Source organism: Geotrypetes seraphini, chromosome 6 (genome assembly GCF_902459505.1).
Source record: "Geotrypetes seraphini chromosome 6, aGeoSer1.1, whole genome shotgun sequence".
Classification (NCBI taxonomy): domain Eukaryota; kingdom Metazoa; phylum Chordata; class Amphibia; order Gymnophiona; family Dermophiidae; genus Geotrypetes; species Geotrypetes seraphini.
The window spans coordinates 147,985,593-148,009,850 of record NC_047089.1 but is presented as its reverse complement, the minus strand read 5'-3'; the positions used below and the strand labels follow the sequence as shown (position 1 = coordinate 148,009,850).

Below are 24,258 nucleotides of genomic sequence, written 5' to 3'. Positions count from 1 at the left end.
GCGATTTACATTTAGTTAAAAATTAGGATGAAATAAAAATTTTAAAAAAAACCAGGACAATTAATACTGATTATAATAAAATAATGCATATTGAGAAAGGGAGGCAAAAAAAAAAGTGGCTTAAATACAATCCAAAGACAAATAAAAAGAGATAGGTAATGAAACAAGAGGTTGGGGAATGTTACCCACTTAATTTTTACTTGGCAGTGTTCCTAGTCCAATGTACAATCATAAAATTTAAATGAATCAGTTAAAAGCGTCCTTAAAATGCCAGCTTTTTAGGAGACTTTTAAACTTGCTGAGTAATTTTTCTTCTCTTATGTTGATCGGGAGCGAATTCCAAATTTGAGGGGCTGTAACAGAGAAAATCACATCCCTCCTTGAATAAATGAATTTTAACAAGGGGACTACTAGCAAAGATTTTTCTTCAGATCTTAAGGATTTTGTGGGGATAGATGGTATTAGAAATCTTTCTAAGAATGCAGGAGCTTTGTTTACTAATATTTTATGTGTAAGTAATGCTATTTTATATGTGATTCTGTGATTTACAGGTAACCATCTACATGACATATCACTTATGACTAGGGTTACCAAATTTTCCAGAAGGAAAATCCAGACCCATAGCCACACCCAGGCCCACCCAGCCAGACCCAGGCCCACCCAGTCCTGTAAATTGGTGCCATATTGTAGGTACCACAATGTGGTATGTTTAGCACCAATTCTATAATGGCTTCAGGGCATGCCTAAGCCTTTATTCGGGTGACCCTCCCTATCTAATGCATCTCCTTATCCCATAAGTCCGCAAACTGAAACCAGCTGAAAATTCCCACATATTGAGAAACACATACAGTCCACTACTTTTCCTGTACTTGGATCCCCAGCTCTGAAAATCCCTTCCCCCCATCTCTTCATCTTCAGACCTCGATAAAAAAATTCAAAACTGATCTGAAAACTTTCCTTTTAAAGACGCTTACCCTTAGCATCATTTCTGCACACCTTCTTCATCTCACTTGGGTGAGTCCTGAAAAATAACATGAGGTACCCCCTGTGTGATCTCCTCCCCTCTCTATCCTATCAGTGATTGTAGTTCCACTTTCTTCCCTCACTCTCACATTATTGTCTAATATACACCTATCCCATATCCTTTTTCCGTATCAAATAGATTGTAAGCTGCCTAGAAGGTACAAACCATAGTGCAGGATAGTAAAATAAAACTTAGAAACTTGGATACTAGCACAAAGCTACACTGGTGCATTAAAAGTTAGATGTGCCTACTTACGACAGGTCAATGTCAGTATCATGCTCTACCGGTGTGTAATGGACCCCCCCCCCATGACAGTTGAACACTAAGCAATAGAGGCACATTGTTTAGAGAATAGTACCCAGCATTCAGATAAGTAAAAGTAGGTTATAAATTCTAAATAAAATAAAATAATTAAACTCTGTCCGGTATATATTCGGACTGTGGAAGATCACAGGTGATATCCTGTGGTCCACAGTGATACCAGAAATTCAATGCCAGTGTTGTATCCAGGGCAAGAGTAACCAATAGGCCAAGTAGGCACGTGCCTAGGGCCCGAAATGGTCAGGGGGGCCCGATGAAGGAGACCATCAACATTGTTTTTTTCCAAACGACGATGGGCCCCTCCAGCATCGATCGGCAATGCGGGCCCCACCCCAATCGGCAACGCAGCCCTCCACCATCGACGGAAAGTAAGACAAGCAAGCAACGCGAGTAAGAAAGGCAATGGGAACTGTAATTGTGCAAGCAGTGCTACTTGCCCAAAGCTTCCCTCTGACGCAGCTTCCTGTTTCTGCCTGGGCGCATGGTGGAGTGGGGCGGGGCAGGGGGCCCAGTGTACTTGTGTGCCTAGGGGCACTCAACAAATTAATCCTGCCTTGGTTATATCCAGTGATCAGCAATTAATTTTTGGTTTATTTTTGGCTAGCCGAGACATAGCCAGCTAGGCCAATATTCAGCTGCTAGCTGGCTTAGGGCTCCTTTTACAAAGGTGCGCTAGCGTTTTTACTGCACGCACAAGATTAGCGCACGCTAGCCGAAAAATTACCACCTGCTTAAAAGGAGGCGGCAGTGGCTAGCGCGTGTGGCATTTTAGCGCGCGCTAAGTGTGCGCTAAAATCGCTAGCGCACCTTTGTAAAAGGAGCCCTTAGTCTTAATGGCCAAAGATATACCACCCTTTTAGATGGCTCTATCTAGCTGGTGAGTTGCTGAATATTGAAGGTGACTGGCTATGTCACGTAACTTTAATAAAATTGTAAGTATTACTGTATGTGGAATTGTACCTGCTGTACACCACCTTGGGTTAATCTCTTCATAAAGGCATTTAACAAATCCCAATAAATAAATAAACATAGCCGGTCACTGGCCAGTCCACTAAGCCAGATATTCAGTGTGAGATAGCCACTTATTTCTTTCTGAATACTTCCAGATAGCTGGCTCTTTAGTTGGCTGGAGGTCATTCTCAGTCGGCTAAATAGCACTGAATATCGAGCACTTTATATTTATTTTCACTGATTAAGGCCCAGATTCTCTAAACGGTGTCATTGTTAATGGCCACCTTAAAAGCGGCTGCTAATCGCGTGTCAATCATGCAATGGCACCATTTAGAGAACTGCCCCTCTGGCAAAGGTAAGTGTTATAAATGTAGGCTAGGGTTTTCAAGGCCATTATTTTCGGTGCCCACCTTTGACATGAATTGCGCCTCCGGAGGTGTCAACCGATGCCTAACGCCATTTCCCACGTTATCCATGCCAACGGTGGTATTAGACACTGGTAGGCACCTCTGGAGGCACCTTTGTTTAGGCGCCAGTAGGCGCCTTGAAATTTTATTTAAGTAGCATTTTAAATGGTGGTTCCCTCTTAACTTAGATGCCAAAGTTAAGGCACTGTTTATAGAATTTCCACCTAAGTGCCAAAAGTCTGCCTAAGTGCTATTCTGCAAAAAACCACTTAACTTACGTAGTGTATATTTCTCAGGAGAGTGTACACATGGGCGGAGCATGGATGGTGATCAAACTTAAGCACGTAACTTACAAAATACTGTAAGCTACATGCACATAGATGACTTTTAGGTGAGAGCATTTACACCTCCTCTATGATTAGGGTAAGTACTCACAAATAACTTTTAGGCTCATGTATAGATCCAGTTGTGCTAATATTCTAGAAGAGAACCTAGGTGTCTCTATTGAATATTCTCTTTATGGCCAAAGTGACTTAAAGAAGGACACAAGAATTTCACTTCAGCAGTGGTAAATGGCGGACACTTCAGCAGTGGTTTATTCACGGAATTGGATAAATATCTATCGGCCGCTCCAGAGTATATAATGGTTTCAAGTTTATTTAAGTTTTGATATACCATTCATACTGATTGGTATACAATAAAATTAAAGGAAAAAAATAGGGAGAAATAAGAATTAAATAAGAAAGAGGGATACACCCAGAACAATAATAATAAGAAAAGGATACGATAGGATGCCCCTATTCTACTTTTGATTTCTTAGAGTAGAATAGTAAAAGATATCTTCTAAAGCAGTGGTATTCAATCTAGTCCTCAGGGACCACCTGGCAAGACGGGTTTTCAAAGTCTCTGTCATCCATATCCATTGTGGATATCCTGAAAACCCGACTAGTCCCTGAGGACTGGGTTGAATACCACTGTTCTAAACAACCATGTTCATGAATATGAAAAATGTAAGAAAGAACAGCTTTGCTATTACCTGGTAAAGGTGCAGTCATCATTTCTATCCCATCTGCATGCTTACTAGTATAAGGAAATGATAGATAACGCACATTCTTTGTGCCAACCTATTCAAGAAGAAAGATTAAATAGAAAATCACAGTACTGAAATGTAAGGTTCTACAGATATAGATCCTTTTTATTTATTTACACAACTTTAATATACTCTCTTCTTTGGAGCAAAAAAGGTTTAGTCAAGATTTGTTTGTGTAATTATATAAAATAGCAATATTTTTTAAAGAAATCAGCATAAAGGTTCTTATTCTATAAAAAGCACCTACTGTTAAGCACCTAGATCAGTGTGCGAAGCCAATCACACCTAGAGCAGTGTGCGAAGCTAACTTACCCTCTCCACCCCCATTTTATGAAGCTGTGTTAGGCTTTTTTATCATTGGCCGCAGTGGTATTAGCTCCGATGCTCATGGAATTCCTATGAGCATCGGAGCTAATACCACCGCAGCCAGCAATAAAAAAGCATAATGCAACTTCATAAAAAAGGGGGGGGGGGTAATTTTTTAATTGGTTCCATTGGTACTGTTAAGTGAACAGCATCATTGAAAAAAAATTTTAAAAATTAAATTTTGGGGTAGCGCCTAACTTGGTAGGCTCCATGTAAGCATCTACCCCAAGGCACCTATCCGTGCCTATCCACATCTATCCAAAAAGTAGATGTGCTTAGGGGTGGAGTTCGGGCATAGATTGAATGAGGTACTAGTAGGCATCTATCTTAGGTGCCGATATTTTAGGTCAAGAAAACCCAGACCTAATATACCAGCGCCTAAGTCTCTGACGCCTACCGGCACCTAACTCGAGTTAGGTGTCACTTGGCACAGTTCCATAAACAGTGCCTAACTTTGAATGACATGATAGGTGTCGTTTTCACAGGCGCCTACTGATTTATAGAATCAGACCCAAAATGTCTTCAATATCAACTGAGGCAACTTGGCAACATACACTTGAAAGTGTCAACACACTGGATTCTATAAACAGCACCATGATTGGTAGCCACCTACAAAAGTGACACCGATCGCGTGTCAATCAGGTGATGGTGCTGTTTACAGAATCACATCTGTGCTACAGATAGGCGACAGAAACGTAGGCCAGGGTTTTCAAGGCCTACATTTCTGGTGACTACCTGTGACAAGAATCGCGACTATGGGTACTTCCAGCATTAACCTTGCCTATTTTATTCCTAAGGCATAGCCAGACACCTCCGTAGCTGCAGTTCCAGCGTCATTTGTAGAGGCGCTGTCTTTTTTAATCTTGGAGAACTTCTTGGTGGCTACATTCAGATTGCAACAAGCCAGGTGCCAGTTATTTCTTTCTATATATATGTAGTGAATTTTCACAGGACAGAACAAATTGGCTAATATCGTTTGTTTTTTTATGACATTTTAATTGCTTTTAAATGGCATGATCAATTATCATGTCGATTAAAGGCAATTAAACCAATTATAACCAGTGCCATTAGGGCATCTAATGACACCTAACTAGCAGTGCGGTTTATAGAATTTGGGCTATACTGTATATACCAGGATTAAAATATACAATAAGACTTCACAACCACAGCCTCCTAAGTGTATGAAATTTTAGTCCATTAAGATGTTTTTCTTTTTTAAAGTCAGTAGACTTCACTAACTTTTAATACAGGGCCATTTTGGATTCAAATGAGCTGAAGGAAATTTACCAAATATCTTATTATTATGAGGCTGTGACACTGTTGACCAGTGTGTGTCAATGACATTCATCCCTTTCATCCAGCCTTCAGACTTCATTGAGGATATCCTCAAGGAGATGGGTGTTGTCAAAAATGTCTCCTTCATTTGAGAAATGCCTTGTTCATCAAAGATATGGCTTTTATCCACATCTACTTCCCTCTTTTCTGTCATTAGCTTGTGTAAAGCATCAGAGAGGAGTGGGGAAAAATCAGAATGATGAAACTGATGCCATTCTGGAGGTCGTCATTGGGCCTTGTGCCTTGCATTGAAGAACACTGCATAAAGTAGTTCATCCAGAAAGCTGACTACAGGAGCAAGAGTGAGTGCATGGTCAGAACTGAATTCAATTTATTGTTGCACAAATTTCTTCAACAACCTAATATAAATGAAAAAGGCCACACACTAGACCTCATCAGCTTCCTCGATCTCACGGATTACAAAACTTCAACCGATGACATCCGTTGGGACCACGTTCCCTGGTCCGACCACTACCTAGGAACCTTCTGTCTCCCCATCTTCATGTCTCACCTTGGAACCTCTCCTCAGCCCTCTAAGTCCATTACTTTCCGCAAGAAAATTTCAAGTGATCAGTTCTGGTCCAAATTTCTTGACACTCTCTCATCCAATCCTAAGCCATCAGATTCTGCAACCAACTGGCACAATTGGACCACTCTCTCAGAATCCATCTACCAATCTCTCGCCCCGGCTGTCCACCAAAACCATCTCCTACTCCCGTAAGGCCCCCTGGTACCTCCCACAACACAGGATGCTAAAACAAAAATGTCGATCCCTGGAACGCATCTGGAAAAAATCTAAATCCCCGCAGATAAACAAATCTGGAGAGTCAACATTAAACTCTACAACAATACACTCAAAAGAGCTAGGAAAAATTTCTATGGTGACAAGATCTCCAGTTCAAAAAACCAGAACAGTATGCTGTTCAATATCTGGCGCTCCTTAACTCCCAACACCAACCCTTCTATACCTCCCTCCTCCCCATCAGTGGACCTACTAGCAAACTTTTTCAATGAAAAGGTCACCGCCTTGAGAAGCTCCTTCCCTCCCGTAGTCTCCTACAATCCTCTGGTGCCCGCCTCCCCCGATTCTACTACAAAGGTCCCCACCCCCGTCCCAGTCAACAGATCCTGGACTACCTTTGAGCAAGTATCCGATTCGCAGGTCCTCAAACTCTGCCTGAAACTGAAATCCTGTAACTGCACCTTGGATCCATTCCCATCCTATCTATTTGAGAAAATACCCACACAGGCCATCTCTTCTCTCACCATACTCATAAATTCTGCCCTATCATCGGGCCTCTTCTCCCCTGAAATGGGACGCATTGCACTGACCCCTCTACTGAAGAAAGCTGACCTAGACCCCTCCTCCCCATCCAATTATCGCCCAATAGCAAACATTCCGCTCCTAACCAAATTGCTAGAGTCCATCGTCTCCTCCCAACTCTCAGCCTACCTGGAAAGATTCTCTGTCCTCCTACCCTATCAATACGGCTTCAGACCCAACTTCAGTACCGAAACCCTCCTGGCCTCCCTAATCTCGAAGATCCAACAATTTCACTCTCACAAAAAATTTGCCGTTCTCCTTCAATTCGACCTCTCTGCTGCCTTTGACGTTGTCCACCATGACATTCTAATCTTCCTACTCTCCGAGATAGGCATTAGTTCTACAGTCCTTGACTGGTTCTCGAACTTCTTACGTTCTCGCTCTTACACCGTCACCAAACATGGTTCCTCTTCCTCCCCATGGAAACCGACTTGTGGAGTCCCACAAGGCTCCCCCCTTTCTCCCATCCTCTTCAACATTTATATGTCCTCCCTGAATCTTCTCCACCTATCCCCCCTAGAAACACTCTACACTTACGCCGACGATATCCTGGTCCTCATCGAGACCGACGCGAACCTCACCAGTCTCGCAGCTAACATTTCTTCTTGCATAACCAAACTTCAATCCTGGGCTCACACTGTACAAATGAAATTGAACGAGTCCAAAACTAAACTACTTTGGCTCGGCCCTAAACTTGATCAATTACCCACTTCCATCCCACTGCCCACAGGCTCCTCTCTACAGCTGGAATTCTCTAGCAAAGTTCTGGGCATCACCATAGATTCATCATTATCCTTCAACGACCACCTCAACTCCCTGATAAAAAAATGCTTTTGCAGCCTTCACATGCTGAGGAAAGTGAGATTCCTGCTTCCACCAAAAACACTTTGCCGTCCTCGTACAATCCATTATCCTCTCCAGATTGGATTATTGCAATTCCATTTACCTAAGCTTAACAAAGAAAAGCCTCCACAGACTCCAACTAATCCAGAACACCGCGGCCAAACTTATCTTCTCAAAAAGTAAATTTGACCATGTCACACCGCTCCTATCCAAACTCCACTGGCTTCCCGTTATTTCCAGGGTCTACTTTAAATGTGCCTGCCTAACCTTCAAGATCCTCCACGGTATCCTTCCTCCTTTTATCCTCTATCCTGGAATTCCTCAAATCCAACCTCCACTAGATCCACTCAAAAATTAAAACTATCCTACCCCTCCTTAAAAGGCATCTCCCTTGTTGGTAAACTTGGCTCTTCCCTCCCTTTCAGAATCACTCAGCTCTGGAACAGTCTCCCTTCCCCTCTCCGCAATTTGAGCCCCCTTCTACCATTCCGTAAGCATCTGAAGACCTGGCTCTTCTCCAGAACGTAACCCCGTCCCGCTCCTGGCACTCTCACACCAACCTCTCTCTCTCATACTTATATAATTCCACTGGAGTTCCGTTCCTTCCCTAACCATGTAAACCGTGTCGAGCTCCATCTGCGGAGATGATGCGGTATATAAACCCAAGATTTAGATTAGATTAGATTAGATAAATGGTTGTGGAGAGTAGCATAGATAACTGTACTTGGTGGTTAGAGACAGGATGGTTAAAGTCTTAAACTGCCAAAACATATTTGAATGTGTTTTTTTTTTTCTCAGTGCCTACCGTTTTGATGAATATGTACACACCTCCTGAAGAGGTGTCAGTACTTTCTGGAAATTTAAATGGGCAGACTGAACAAGTGGAGGGGCATAATCAAAAAATATGTCTAAGTCCGTTTTAGGCCTAGGGTGCTAGTCATCTGAAATTGGCAGCATGTAAAGTCCATTCTCAAAAAATGTGTCCAAAATATTTTTTTCCCTGAAAATCATCTACTTCTATATCCAGCCATTTGATCGTCCAAACCACCAAGTCGTCTATCTTTATACCGCATTCTCATCCAAAAAATCGTCCAAGTCCCAACCACCTAGAACAAGACCATTTGGACATAGGAGGATCCATGAAAGTGATGGATTGGCAACCCAGACAGGCAACAGAGTAGTGGGTCACTTTACAGGGCACTGCTGTGAACTTCACAAAAAAGGTGCCACACAAAAATCTCACCACAACTCCTTTGCAGGTCATGATGAGCCCCCTAAAACCTACTATACCCACCTGTCTACCACCACAATAGCCCTTATAGCTGCAGGTGGCACATATATGGCAGTGCAGTATGGATTGGGTTTTATTTTTGGTGGGCTTACATTTTTCACCATGAATGCTGTGGTTAGTGTGGCTTATTGGCCTGGGACCTCCTCTCTATGGTTCCCTAGCTCACCTCCCAGACTACTTAAGCCACCTCTGTGCAGCTCTACTAGGCTTTCCTATGCCAGGTGCTGATACAGGTATGTACATTTTTATTCCAATTTTTATAGCGGTGTAGAGGGATCAGTGATCACTGGGGGAGTGTAGGTACTTTGTGTCTACAGTGGTTATCTGGTCACTTAGACCTGTTTTTAGATCACTTAAATCACAATGTGTAAGTTCTGTCCAAGCAGCCTCGTAAAACTTTTGGTATACTTGCAGTACGACTATGTCTAGGTTGGCCCATGTCCCACCCAAATCTCACCCTCACCACGCCTTCTAAAATGCCCCTTTCAGCTCTGGGCATACAGTGGCATTGAGAGGCCTAAAAAGTCACTGGATACATCTAAAAACCCGTTTTGATTATCGGCACTTGGATGACCTGTATTTTAGGTTGTCCAAGTGTCGATTTAGGTGGATTTTTAGACGTATTTCTGTTTCGATTATGAACCTCTAAGCTTCTATCCTCTCCATATTGAAGAGGAAGAGAATGCTAGAAGACTGAATCCTGCTCAGCTTGTCTTCATTTAGGGTTTATTTCAATTTCCTGCTGCTAGCATAAACGGGATATTTTAGTAAGAGCTGACCTAGTTACAGCTAAAAATGATTTCAATAGATCTGCAATACTTTGTTGTACGAAATGTAATTTAGATCTAGATGGATATCTATATCTAATAGATCTATTAGGTAGCTTTAGACATAGCTATACATAAAGAGAGATATAGATGCATACACTGAGACTCACCCATGTCTCTGTGTATGCATCAATCAAACAAACTTGGAGGTAAAACGGCATGGTCAACCTAATGGCATGGGCTGTAGGTCTTCTATCCTTGAAAATGGTATGTGTGCATCTCTTTACACAAACTGAAGGAGACCAAAACAGAAACTCTATTTTCTCGTATATACGCTATACTTGAGCATGACTCATTTCCATGTCCAACCCACAAGAAAGCACTGTTTCTGTAAGTAAAATTATGGATAGCCCACATCTTTGTATGTATACCCCAGAGCAATGTATTACCCGCAACTAAGACAGGAATATCATCATCAGATATCCTGCTGATTCCAACCACTTCATATTGGGATTGCTGTTTAGTATATAAAATACTCGTAATGTATTTCCAACACACATGCATACCCTGCAATTCTTGTGATAAAATGTAAAATCATATGTTTTCCCATGGGATATATACACAAAACTATACTTTTTTCTCCTTTTCTGAAGTCACTGAAAAGGAAACTGCTCACCTTCTCTTCTCCTTCAAACCCACCACCTGTTACTCTGATCCGATTCCCACTCCCACTGTCAACCCTCCCATCTGTCACATCCTCAACCTATTACTCTCCACTGCAACAGTTCCTGATGTCTTCAAACATGCCACAATCATACCTCACCTCAAAAAACACTCACTAGACCCCGCATCTCTCTCCAGCTATTACCCCATCTCCCTTTTTCCCTTCCTATCCAAGCTACTCAAATGTGTTGTTTGCTGCCACTGCCAGGACTTCTTTCTTCTCAAGATATTCTTGACCCTCTTCAATTGGGCTTTCACCCTCTCCAGTCTAAGGAAATTGCCCTCGCTAAAGTCTCTAATGACCTGTTCCTGGCCAGATCCAATGGCTTATGCCAGTGATGGCTAACCTTTTTGAGCCCGAGTGCCCAAACTGCCGCACAAAACCAAAGAATTTCCTCAAAGTGCCAGCACGTCAATTAAACCTTAATAACAAGATTTTAGTATCTAAAAACTCTTTATAAAGTTGCCTGAACTATGTAACATCATTTTTAAAGGTTGGAATCTTTGTATTGTCAGAGAATCAATTTGATTCACAATCCTTTGGTTTTCATTTCAATTTATTGGCAATTTATAATGTTTTAATGATTTCATTCAATTTAATGAATTTAGGAAGAATTTGATTCAGTTACACAATATATTTTAAATGTATTATTCACATAACATGTCAAATGTATCCTGAGTAAAAAAAAAGATAAACTTCTTAAAACTGTTAACTGTGTCAAGACTCGGTGTGTATTCCCAAAGAGTCTATACATGTTTTTTGTAAAATTTACAATCAAATTAGAAAATAGTTAAATCATTACATTTCTAATAATATGATGTAAAGAAAACAAAAGAGCTTTCAATTAAACCAACCGTTTTTATTAGAAATTCCAGATTGTAATACAACAGGGCCATGTAAAGTCCCTTTTTTAAATAACATCTTTAAATAATATTTAAATAACTTAGAAAGTTTCTTAACTGCAAACTGAAAACACTGCTTCATGTAAACATATGCATTGGGCATGCTCTGAAAAAAATTAATGTGATTTTTGTTGTTGCATGCATGCTGATAACTTGTCAATCCTTGGCTCATAGTGCGTTAATTTCAGAGCAACACATGCAGCACTCATGTCATCCGTTAATCTGTTTCTAGCATCAGATTTTATATGATTCAAAGCCGAAAACAGCTGCTCACAAGCATAGGATGACCCAAACAAAGTAAGAAGAGCAATCCCAAGTGCTTTCATGGACTTAAAATTGTCTGGCAGAGAATTCCATGCTTTTAGGATTTCATTTTCAGAACTGTTAGCAGTGATTTCATTTGTCACCCTTTCACACTCAATACGTTCAAGAGCCGCATGCAGGTCATTGAATTTACTTTTCCAGATAGAGCTTTCTTGAAATTCTCGTAGCTCCATTTCCAAATTTTGAATATCCAACCACTGTAAGCAGGAAAGATCAAGATCTTCAAATGTGGACTTTTCTGGGGAAGTTATAAATGAAAGGGTTGTCTCCATCTTACGGAACTGAGAAAATCTTTTACTAAAATTCTCCTTTGCTTCGGCTACAATGGTGGAATATGCTTTGTGGATTTCCTGATGTTTTTTATGACTGTCCACAAATGTTGTAGAATTATCCAAATGTATTTTTAGGTTGGGAAAATATTTTAGCTGTCCACTCTCAAGGTCTTTTTCAAAAACATGCAATTTTCTCTCAAAAGCTTTGATGTCACTAAGCTTTCTGCTGTTTTTCCCATGCCTTGTAATTTTTTGTTTAGTACATTAAAGTGGTTAGTAAAATCTGTAAAGAACATGAGGTTGGTAAGCCAGGCCATGTTGGTGAGTTGAGGATAGTCTTCCCCCTTTTCGTTCATAAATAGCCTAACTTCTTCCAAGCAGGCCACAAATCTCTCTAACACTCGTCCTCTGCTCAGCCACCGGACATTATTGTACATCAGTAAAGTGTTATATTGTGCCTGAACCTCATCAAGAAGGGCTTGAAATTGTCGAAAATTAAGAGCACGTACCATGATGAAGTTCACCATTTTTGTTACATCTTTGAGGACATTGTCAAGTTTTTTGCTGCTTTCTTTGGCGCAGAGAGCCTTTTGATGTATTATGCAGTGAAATTGAATCAGTGAATGTTTTGCTTCCTTAGCAAAGAAATGAATGAATCCTGATGTTGTCCCCACCATGCTAGGTGCTCCATCGCTAGTAACTGAAACCACTTTTTCTGGACTTATGTCTAGTGATGAAAAAGCCTCCATCACAGCATTGTGGATATCTATCCCTTGTGTTCTTCCAGGCAAAGACAGCAGTTTTACAAGCTCTTCTCTCATGATGTCACCAGTAGCATAACGCAAAATGAGTGCTAGTCTTGCATGGTTAGTAATATCTGTACTTTCATCCAAGCACATGGAGTAGAAGGGTGCTTTTTGTAAGTCGCAAGTAAGCTGTTGACTAACATCAGCAGCCATTCGCAGAACCCTATCTTTTGCAGTATTTCTGCTTAGCGGCATCTCAGAGATGCGCTGCACAATTTTATCCTTGTTTTGGAAATCATGGAAGAGTGAATTACTCCCAGCCAAAATTGCCTTTTTGATAAAATCTCCATCAGAGAGGGGCTTACCATCAGAGAGGGGCTTACCGAACGGAAGTCTTCCCGACGTCAGCCCTCCCTCCCTCCGACGTCCGCGCTGACGTCGGGAAGACTTCCGTTCGGCTCTGTGCTGCAAGCAGAGCAGGTAGGGAGAAAAGCCACGTGACTTAGTACATCCAGCCCCGTTCCCGTGCAGCTCTCTATTGCGGACCTTCCCACGTGCCAGCTGCAAGGCCTTCACGTGCCACAGCTGGCACGCGTGCCATAGGTTCGCCATCGCTGGCCTATGCTCTATCCTCATCCTTCTTGATCTATCTGCTGCCTTTGATACTGTTGATCACAACCTACTCCTCGATACACTATCTTCACTGGGATTCCAGGGTTCTGTTCTCTCCTGGCTTTCTTCCTATCTCTCCCATTGTACTTTCAGTGTATATACTTTCAGTATATGATCCTTTTCTGCTGCTATCCCATCATCTATTGGTGTACCTCATGGCTCTGTCTTGGGCCCTCTCATCTTCTCCATATATACCCACTTTCTTGGTACACTGTCTCCCATGGTTTTCAATATTACCTTGTGGCAGAGTCCAGTCTAGACTCACCCAGAGCCCTGTTCACATGCACTCAAAACAGCACACCCACTATACAAAGGTGCAACAAGCAGAAAGCTTTTATTTTTCTAGAGACCTGAGTCTGTTTCTTCACAGACTCGGGAAAGGCACAAACAATTGCTTAGTTTTCATAGCCTTAAGTCACTTCCACAATTATTCTCCTTGTGGGCTTGGCTTACCCTGTTTCAGTAGAAACCAGTTCTTGCACATAGAAACATAGAAACATATAATATGATGGCAGAAAAGGGCTGTCAGCCCAACACGTCTGCCCACTCAAAAGAACCCTCCCCTTAAAAGAACACTACCCTAAGCAATTTCCCGAAGTGAACCCACATGTTTATCCCATCGTTTCTTGAAGTCGAGCACGTTGCTGGCCTCAACTACCTGACGTGTCCCATATCTTTCCAAGGTTCCCTCAGCCTACTGCTAGGAAAGGGGAGTTTCTATCTCTCCTGGATGCCTTCCTTCCTCAGAGATTTTTCTCTCTCGTGGGGACCTCCCCCCCAATGATTCTCCTCTATGGCTGATAAACAACTCCCTACTGAACCCCCACCTCCTGACTCAGCAGGGTTACCTTGTTAAGATGGCTTAGCATTGAGCCCGTAAGGCCCAGTATGGTCTGGGACATGTAGTCCACTCAGTCTTGGGCTAGTAGACCCTGCTGTATGGAGATGGAATGGTACTGTTAGTGGAAGATAACCCCTTACTCTTCCACTTCCACACACCTTTATGCTGATGATTCCCAGATCTACATCTCCAAACCAGATATCTCTACAGGAATTCAGGCCCAAGTCTCAGCCAGCCTGTCCGACATTACCGCTTGGATGTCTCATCACCATCTAAAATTGAACATGGCTAAAATTGAATGCCTTACCTTTCTGCCTAAACCCACCTTTCCCCTCCCGTCATTCTTTATTTCTGTGGATAACACTCTCATCCTCCCTGTCTTGTCTACTCACTACCTCAGGATAATCTTTGACTTTTCTCTCTCATTTTCCATTAAGATCCAACAAACTGCTAAAACTTGTCGCTTTCTCCTCAATAATATAACAAAAATTTGACCTCTCCTCTCTGAGCACACTACCAAAACCCATATCCATGCTGTCATCTCCTCTCGCTTAGACTACTGCAATATACTTCTCTGAGGTCTCCCCTTCAATCCGTTCAAAATGCTACTGCCTGACTCATTTTCTGTGAGAGCTGCAATGCCCACGCTCACATTACCCCCTCTCCTCAAGTCATTTCATTGGGTCCCCATCCGTTTCTGAAAACAGTTCAACTCCTCTTACTGACTTACAAGTGCATTCACTCTCTAGCCCCTCAATATCTCTCATCCCTATATTATTATTATTAGGTAGGTATTTATATACCGCCTATCAAGATTATCTAAGCGGTTTTACAATCAGGTACTCAAGCATTTTCCTTAACTGTCTCAGTGGGCTCACAATCTATCTAACGTACCTGGGGCTATGGAGGAATGAGTGACTTGCCCAGGGTCACAAGGAGCAGCATAGGGTTTGAACCCACAACTCCAGGGTGCTGAGGCTATAGTTCCAACCACTCCGACACACACTCCTCCATATCTTATCTGAGTTATGTTAGGATACACAGGAGTCTATACTTGAGCTGTTGATTCCCATTTCCTGTGAACTGCAGAAGTATATCCCTTCAAGAACTTGAAAACTTCTCCCCTTCTGCAGTGGAGTACAGCACCCTCCTTAGTTGGTACCAAAGCAATCGAAGTCCACTGAAACAAGTAATGAGGAGAGGCACAAGGAAGTTCCCTGGCAAGAAATACATTCTGCTCTGCTCTGAAATTTAGAAACTAGAACAATGATCAATAAGCATATAGAGAATAACATCTCCCCCTATGCTCCTTTCATTGTGTAAATCCATCTTATCTGTACCATTCTCCTCCATCACCAGCTCCAGACTCTGCCCCTTCTTTCTTGCCAAGCCATTTGCTTGGAACAGGCTGCCAGATTCATGTTCTGTCTCTGGCAGTATTCAAATCCATGCTAATAACCCACTTTTTTGAAGCTGCTTTCAACTCTTAACTCACTCACCATCAGTTACTTTTATCCATCGTATCATTCTTTTTTGCTAGAAAATCCCCAACCCTGTCCAAATTAGATTATAAGCTCTTTTGAGCAAGGATCATCTTTGAATGTTAAATGTATAGTGCTGTGTACACCTTTCAGCACTACAGAAATGATAGATAGTAGCAGTAGTACGGTAGTAGTAATTAGATTATCTGAATTAGCTCACAACTTTTCTGGATTTTACTGTATCAAGTTAGAAAAGAAACTGACTGTTTCATTGTAGGTCGACTATATGAAACCATGAAGGTTGGTGAAACTGTATTTGTTTATCACAGGTTTTTAAAATTCAGGTAAGAAAATAATTTAAATATTTAAATATCATATAAATAGTAACATGACACTTACTTGTCTCTGCAATGGTAGGCTGTTGCCTTTTCGTTGGTTTGCGTTCAAAGTGTGGTGATGACGGATAAGAATTTCCTTGCTTTGCCTTTGACTTTCTTCAGTTGGTAGATTGTATCTATTATATGACAAAGTCTAAAATAGAAATGTTATTATTAAAATTTTTCACATATATTAGTCACAGATTTCAGTGTTTATTAGGTACTTTTCCACAACAAGATTATGTCCAAAAAACAAACAAAAAAACCATGAGGAAATCAGGCATTGAGAGAAACCTGCTAAAAGAAATCAATTTTGAACATCAAGAAGACCACCAAGAACTTGAACATCTGGAGGTAATTTATTTCAGTGGACATTTTTTCAAATGGATGTGCTTTTAGTCATTTTAAAACATTCATCTGCATTGAAAATGAGCACCTTAGTATCTCAAGGAAATTAAATTTAACATTTCAAACTTATCTTTGAAGCTTTCAAGTCCTACCAACAGAGGCCATTGTTTCATGACCTGCTGTTGCTATTTAAGGACTTCAAAAGGACCAACCACAACAAAAATCCTCAATCAGTGTGCTGATAACTAGTGGCTTAGTAAAAGGGGGGGGGCAGTCTGTCCTGAGTGCTGTCTTGCTGGGGGCACCAGCACCTGTCCTCCTTTCCCCACCCCCACTCCTTTCCAATCCTCCCGGCCACGTGCACACCTTCACTTCCCCCCACCATACCTCTAGCTCTTCATCGGGATAAGCAGCAACTCTAATGTGCTGCTCGTGCCAGCATTGGCTCTCCCTCTGACATCACTTCCAGGTCCCATGCCTAGGAGGTGACATCAGAGGGAGAGCCGACACAGGCAGCAAGTTGGTGTTGCTGCTCACGCTCAGGGGAAGGGGCATGTGCGCACGACAAAGGGTGGGGAAGTACCGTGGGGTGCAGAAGAGGGTGGGGTGCCACCGCCCTGGGCGCCTCTCACCTTCAGTACACCTCTGCTGGTATCATCTGTTCCCTCATCTTAATGCCGGTGGGCACAGCAGTATTCTAGAATATGAATGCACAGGGCACATACCACAGGATTCTATATAGGTCTGCCAAAATTGGGCATGCAGTTTTGGGCATGGTTCATAGATCTGGCTGTAAACGAATTAGCTAATTAGGCGATAGCAATCAGATATTGGCATTAACAAGCACTTAATTGGCAATAAATAAGAGTTACACACATATCTGCCCTACGTCTTATTCTATAACCTGTGTGACTTAATTTCATAGTGTGCAACTCCAAAGAGGTCATGGCCATGCGAGGGGAATGAGTGGGTCAGGGGTTTTCCCAGAAATTAGGTGCAATGTTATAAGATACCTACATTTGTGCACCTAATTGCCATCAGTTGAACAAAAGTATTTACACCAGCCTTTGACAGACCAAAGTTAGATGCAAAAGCCATGATTCTATAAATGATGCCTAACTTCTAGGTGCCATTGAGTGGAATTGTCAATCATCCGCTAGGCACCATTTACAGAATCGAACCTAGTGGCAGCTAACTGGTCTTAGGCACTGGTAGGCATTGAATCCTTAGGTGCACTGCCATTTAGGCCAGGGTTTTCTTGACCTAAATGAGTTGTACCTAAGTTAAGGGCCTACCAGTGCCTAAGCCAAACCAAGCCCAAAATCCACCCAGAATCCGCCCCTAACCACATCTACTTGCTGGTAGGCATCTCGATGTAGACACCTACCTCAACGTGGTAGGCGCCTACCAAGTTAGATGTCTACCAGCTAATTAATTTTTAAAATCTTTTTAAAATTGATTTTTAAATGCTGCTTTCAATTAACAGCATCAATTAAGAAAATTAAGTTAGGTGCCTAGATCAGCCAAACATGCAGTTCTAGGTGCTTAACTTCAGACACTGTTTATTGAATCTGGGCCAAAGGCTATTCTGTGCAGAGTACCCGTTACAGAATACCAGCTTAGCACGGATCATCCTCATTCCTAACTTTGGGTACCATTTACTGAATCTACCCATAGCGTGTAACTGCAGTGGAGCATTCACCAGGGCAGGTCATGAACAGCTCCCACATTATGCATGTAATTTATAGAATACTATAAGTTACACATTTAAATGCAACATTTATGCACTAATATTTATGACATAAGGGATAGTGCCTAAATGTTGGTGCGTAAATGCCAACTACTCTATAACAACATCTGGGCACCCGGATGCATGCTTTAGAGCAATGTATTACAAACTCTGTGTAGTGTACCATGGCAAGATTCCAGATGTGCTGTGAGATGCTGGCAAGGAGGAGAGGCACTGGCGCAGTCTGACTGCTTACAAAATTTGCCTTTTGTGGCGAGAGGCACGTCCTTTAGGCATTCAGCTGGCGCCTCGTCTCTTTATCTCTGCCTCTCCTTCTCTCTACACCTCTCCTCCTCCAGTCCCAACCACCGGTGTGGTGGTTGTAGGCATAGGGGCCCGTCTGGAGGGCCTCCGTTCATGCACGGACGTTGATGCGATGACATCACGCATGCGCACAGTGTCATCGCATCAACATCCACGCATCTCCGGATGCTCTCCAGCAGTGGCCCCGAGTTTAATGTGCCGCAGCTTTTAAAAGTTTGCGGAACACTACATTATAGAATTCACACTCAATGCTCAGCATTTTGATGCCCAAATGTGGATGATCTTTGTAGAATTGCTCCCATCCTCCTCTCCCAGGTTACTACAGTAGAAACCCGACTCTTAAAACTAGTGTCTACAATTATATACTTACTACTAAATGTAGAAAATCACATCTTAAGGTGAAATATTACAGCTACTCTTTCGCCTAAAATCTCTTATAACATATGAAGCTTTCCAGTTCAATCATACGTATTATAAAATGGAATTATTTGCTACATGGTACAACATTTCTGTTCACACTTCTTGTTCTCATAGTAAAGTATAAAGAGGTACAAATACTAACTTCTTCTTAGAAGAATCAAGTTGACTTTTTCCTTAATGAGGGAAGGAAGCTGTTGCCATAGCAGCGAGGAGAGCAAACAGAGAGCCTTCATGTTTCCACCCACTACATAGATATCACTCAGAAAATGCATGCATAGTACAGGAGAGTCATTACATACCCTTTGTCGGATGTGATATAAATTCTGTGATAGCATATCCCTCATTGATTCAGCGTCTTCCGGAGAAAGCCTTTGTACATGTTGATCACAATACTTCCTGCAAATGTCAGGAGAAAGTAAACATTAACCTGTTATAAATGCAAATAGACTGCCAGTATTTATCCTTTATAGGGAGATAAATCTTAAGAGATAGGGCATGGAAACACTGTTAGCATTGGGTTCAGAATGATACAACTCCTGGGGTTGTATCTCCAGATGAATTAGTTTTTGGACAGATCATGACAGGATGGAATCCCATTTATTTACTAAATTTTCAATTAAAATTTAGCGAGGGAGTTTTGGAATTTTCTGACATGATCATTTTAGAACATGGATCCAATCACTTATTACACCTTACTTTGACTGTTGTAATGCTCTGTATGTGGGCAACCCCATTTGTGTACCAAGGGCATTGCAAATAGCTCAGAATGCAGTGGCATGGATTTTATTGGGTCTGTCTCATTCTATTCATATCTTACCAGTTTTGAAAAGTGTACACTGGTTGCCTGTTTAATGCAGAATTCAAATTAAGAGCTAGACTCATCTTCAAAGCATTGCATGATGAGGCTCTAAAAGTTTTAGCCTCTTCCCTGCATGGTTATCAACCTATATGTATTTTGAGGTCCACAGAAAAATTGTTAGCTGCACTATCACTTCATGAGGTTAGATGGAATGATTATAGATCCTTGAACTTTTATGTGGTCAGTCCTCTTCATGGAATCTTTTACTACAGGATTTAATGAACTATGATTTCTTCTTTGCATATTTGGAAATGTTTGAAAGTGTATCTATTCATTCAAGTGTATTATTCTTTTACATATTTTGAAGTTTATTTTTGCTTACTTATGCTCATATTAATTTCATTTATTGTCTGTTATCCCTCCACCTGATCATGTAGGTTATTTGTAAGCCACATAGAATTGCTTTGATAGAGCGGGTTATAAATGGCTAAAATATATTTTTTAAAATAGGCAAGGAAATTTTGGATATGATCTCCTGGATGTGGAGCAAAGGTAGTGAGTCCATCTCTATCACTGTCTCCCTTCTTGCCACCAGTCATAAGCTCTCTATCTTCCCTCTTTTTCAAAAACATATGAAGGCAGGTTTCAGAAAAAGCATACCCATCAGAGTGGAAGAGCGGCCTAGTGGTTAGGGCGGCAGCCTCAGCACCCTGAGATTGCAGGATCAAGCCCAGCACTTTGTGACCCTGGGCAAGTCACTAAACACTCCATTGTCCCAGGTACGTTAGCCAGATTGTGAGCCCATCAGAACAGACAGAGAAAAATACGTGGGTACTTGAATGTAAACTGCTCCAGCTATAAGTGTGTATAAATACTTAAATAAATAAATAAGTATAAATTGAGATGTCCAGATCAACATGTGAAAAATGTTAGTAGTATATTAGAAAAGGATCTGCAGACATAGAGCCTTTTCTGAAATATATGCAGGAATGGATGTGTACGTTCCATCTACATACGGAGGTAGCACCTATTTTTACAATTTCTACTTCTAAAGTATTAATAGGGTCAACACTATTGCTACTACTATTTAACATTTCTTTAGCACCGATAGGCATATGCAGCGCTGAACAACAAACATACACACATACATGTGTATGTTGGTATTTTACACCTCCTGATATTCAAAACTATTTAACAAATCAGATACAGCCACTGACCGATTTTTAATGTCTTAATGTGTAAATCTTTTACGTTCACTTTTGTTTTGGAAGTTGCAAATGTAATTTTGTAAACTGATTTGAACTGACATTTGGTTAACATAAGCAGTATAGAAATGTTTACTAAATGTAAAAATAATTGTGAATATTCAGATCTCACAATGCACCAGTTGAGAAGCACTGCCATAAATTACATGTATAGCTCCAGCATTTACACAGAACATCCACCTTTACCCTGGGGATCCAATTTGCATCTAATCTTCAAGCATTTATAGGACTCCAAGCTCAATAACTTTTACCACTCTAAGCTTTATACGCCAGCCTCCTCATCAGACCTCTCTTCCAAGAAAGCTTCCAGAATGCTTTTGACAAAGTTTTTCATGAGAGGATCCAGAGAAAATTAAAGTGTCATGGGATAGGAGGCAATGTTCAATTGTGGATCAAGAATTGGTTATTGGACAGAAAACAAAGGGTAGGTTTAAATGGCCATTTTTCTCAATGGAGGAGGGTAAATAGTGGTGTATAGGACAGGTACTATTTAACTTATTTATAAATAATCTGGAAATTGAAAATACAAGTGAGGTGACTAAATTTGCAGATGACACTAGACTGTTCAAAGTTGTTAAAATGCATATGGACTGTGACAAACTGCAGGAAGACCTTAGGAAATTAGAAGACTGGGAGTCCAAATGGCAGATAAAATTTAATGTGGACAAATGCAAAGTGATGCACATTGGAAAGAATAATCCATATCATAATTATCGGATGCTAGGGTCCACCTTGGGAATCAGCGCTCAAGAAAAAGATCTGAGTGTCATCGTAGACAATACGCTGAAACCTTCCACCCAATGTGCAGCAGAAGCCAAAAGAGTAAACAAGGTGATAGGAATTATTAGAAAAGGGATGGTAAACAAGACTAAGAATGTTATAATGCCTATAATGCCTCTGTATCGCTCAATGGTGCGACCTCACCTTGAGTATTGCATTCAGTTCTGGTCTTATCTCAAAAAGATAAGGTTCAAGGAAGAGTGACTAAGACGATAAAGGGGATGGAACTCCTCTCATATGAGGAAAGGCTAAAAAGGTTAGGGCTCTTCAGCTTGGAAAAAAGACGGCTGAGGAGAGATATGATTGACATCTACAAATTCCTGAGTGGTGTAGAATGGTACATGTGGATCGATTTTTTACTTCATCAAGATTTACAAAGACAAGTTCAAGTTTCAAGTTTATTAAATTTTGATTTTACGCAATATCAAATATTTCAATGCGTATTACATAATTGTAATGTACAATAGAAACCAGGGATGACAAATACAAATACAAATAAGACAAAATACAGACTAATCATTATGTTCTATTAATACAAATTGAAACATGTAGGTAAAAGGTGGAAATACAATTTAAATAATTTATAATATTAATAAAAAAGGAAAAAAAAAAAAAGGGAACAATTAAGGTTTGTACATAAGGGTAGGGGAGGTGTAATATTAGGAATAATTAATCGGTTTAATATTAGAAAAATTTTAATATAAAGAGTGTAAGAAGATCCAGATTAATCTAATATAATAAAATGGTAGGACGCGCATGCGCACTAAAAAAAACGTGTTCCCTGATCCGTCGGGTTTTTTTTAGTGCGCATGCGCAGGTTTACGTCACCAAACTCGGCAACTTGGACAACAATCGTGCTTATGCTCAAGCCGCCGCCACGAATCCTCTCTCGAACCGCACCAGGATCGAGAGAGGAGCTGCGGCGGGGGCTTGAGCATAAGCGCCATTGTTGTCCCCCTACCTAGCTGCGAGGCTGCGGCGGCCTTCCTCACGGTTTCACGGTGCTTGGTCCGCCAAACAATTCCTGCCGTTGACCAAATTTGCTCCACCGTTCCTTCCCTTCCTCCATCAGGTATAGTTCAGCTCCGCCTATGTTAAAAGCAGCTGCTTTGAAATTGGAGCCCTGCCGCCACCGTAACACGTTCCCTCTGCCGCGGTCCCATATGTCAGAGAAGGGGCGGGACCAAGGCAGAGGGGAAAGTGCTACGGCAGTGGCAGGGCTCCGATTTCGACGCGGCTGCTTTTAACATTGGTGGAGCTGCACAGCACCTGATGGAGGGAGGGAAGGAAAGGTGGTTGTGCGCTGTTGAGCCCCTCTGCACGGGCCCAAACCAAAAAAGGAGCCAGGACTCTTCCCAACCCGGCGCCGCCAGACCCGACAAAACGGCCCTACACTCACAGACCCGCGAGCAGGGTTGCCATGGAAACCTAACCGGAATTACATGCAGTCGCGCAAGGGTCAGTGAGAGGGGATCAGGAGCTAAAGAGAGATTGAAAAAAACAAACAACAGTGCACAAGTAGAGAGAGACACACAGACAGTCACAGAAGGACAGGGGCCTAAAGACACAGATTGAAAAAATAACAAAACACAGAGGACAAGGAGAGAGAGTGACACAGACACTCACAGAAGGACAGGGGGCTAAAGAGACAGATTGAAAAAAATAACAAAACACAGAGGACAAGGAGAGAGAGACACAGGAAAAAAAAATGACAAACAGACATACAGCAGCCAAGGAGACAGACATACATACAGCGTCCAAGTAGACAGACAGAGAGACAGCAAAAAAATACAAACAGCCAAGGAGACAAACAGAAAAAAATAAAAATTACAATGCCCAAGGATAAATTCAGGAAACAAAACCTTCCAGACATACAGTGGCCAAGGAGTTAGACTGAAAAAAAGGCATACAGACATACAGCAGCCAATGAGACAGACAGACTGACAGCGACCAAGTAGACAATCAGCAAAAAAACACAAACAAACACACAAAGCAAAAAATTAGAAACATACAGCGGCCAAGGAGACAGGCATGCAACAAATAGGAAAAATAAAAAAACTTTTAATAAATCAACCATACATGAAGAAGGAATAAAAAAAAAAAAAAAAAAGGGAAAAGACACCTACAGGGAAACACAGGATCAAGAGCATACAGAGAAAACAGAAGTTTGCAGGAATCAGGAACATATAGAGAAAGGAGAGCAGAGACCCCTGCAAGAAGAGAAAAATAGCAAAGAGACTGGGGATGAGAAAGAGAGCAGAGATGCTTGCAGGGAGAAAAAGCTAAGCAGTAATGTTACAGCTTGAGAGTGCAGACTGAGGAAGAAAGCAGAGACAGCGCTACACAGGGAAATGGAGGGAGGAAAGAGACAGAAAGAAAAATACAGACAGACATAAATTCTAGCACCCGTTAATGTAACGGGCTTAACGACTAGTATTAATGATAATTTGATAGAAAAGAAAAAAAAGAGAATTAAGATTAAAAACACTTATAGTTTCTATATTGATGTTCTGCTCATTTAATTCCTTAAAGAAC

At 41.4% G+C, this 24,258-nt stretch overlaps 1 protein-coding gene across 1 annotated transcript in view; it reads right to left on the bottom strand.

Moving 5' to 3' along the window:
* The window catches only part of LOC117362918 (sodium/hydrogen exchanger 4-like), a 104,958-nt gene that overhangs the window by 9,077 nt on the left and 71,623 nt on the right, over positions 1–24,258 (bottom strand). Inside the window, exons 9-11 of the mRNA XM_033950010.1 lie at positions 19,179–19,275; positions 16,081–16,212; positions 3,740–3,827 (exon numbers count right to left, since the gene is read on the bottom strand). Coding sequence (XP_033805901.1) covers positions 3,740–3,827; positions 16,081–16,212; positions 19,179–19,275 — 317 coding nt within the window. The remainder of the gene's footprint in view (positions 1–3,739; positions 3,828–16,080; positions 16,213–19,178; positions 19,276–24,258) is intronic.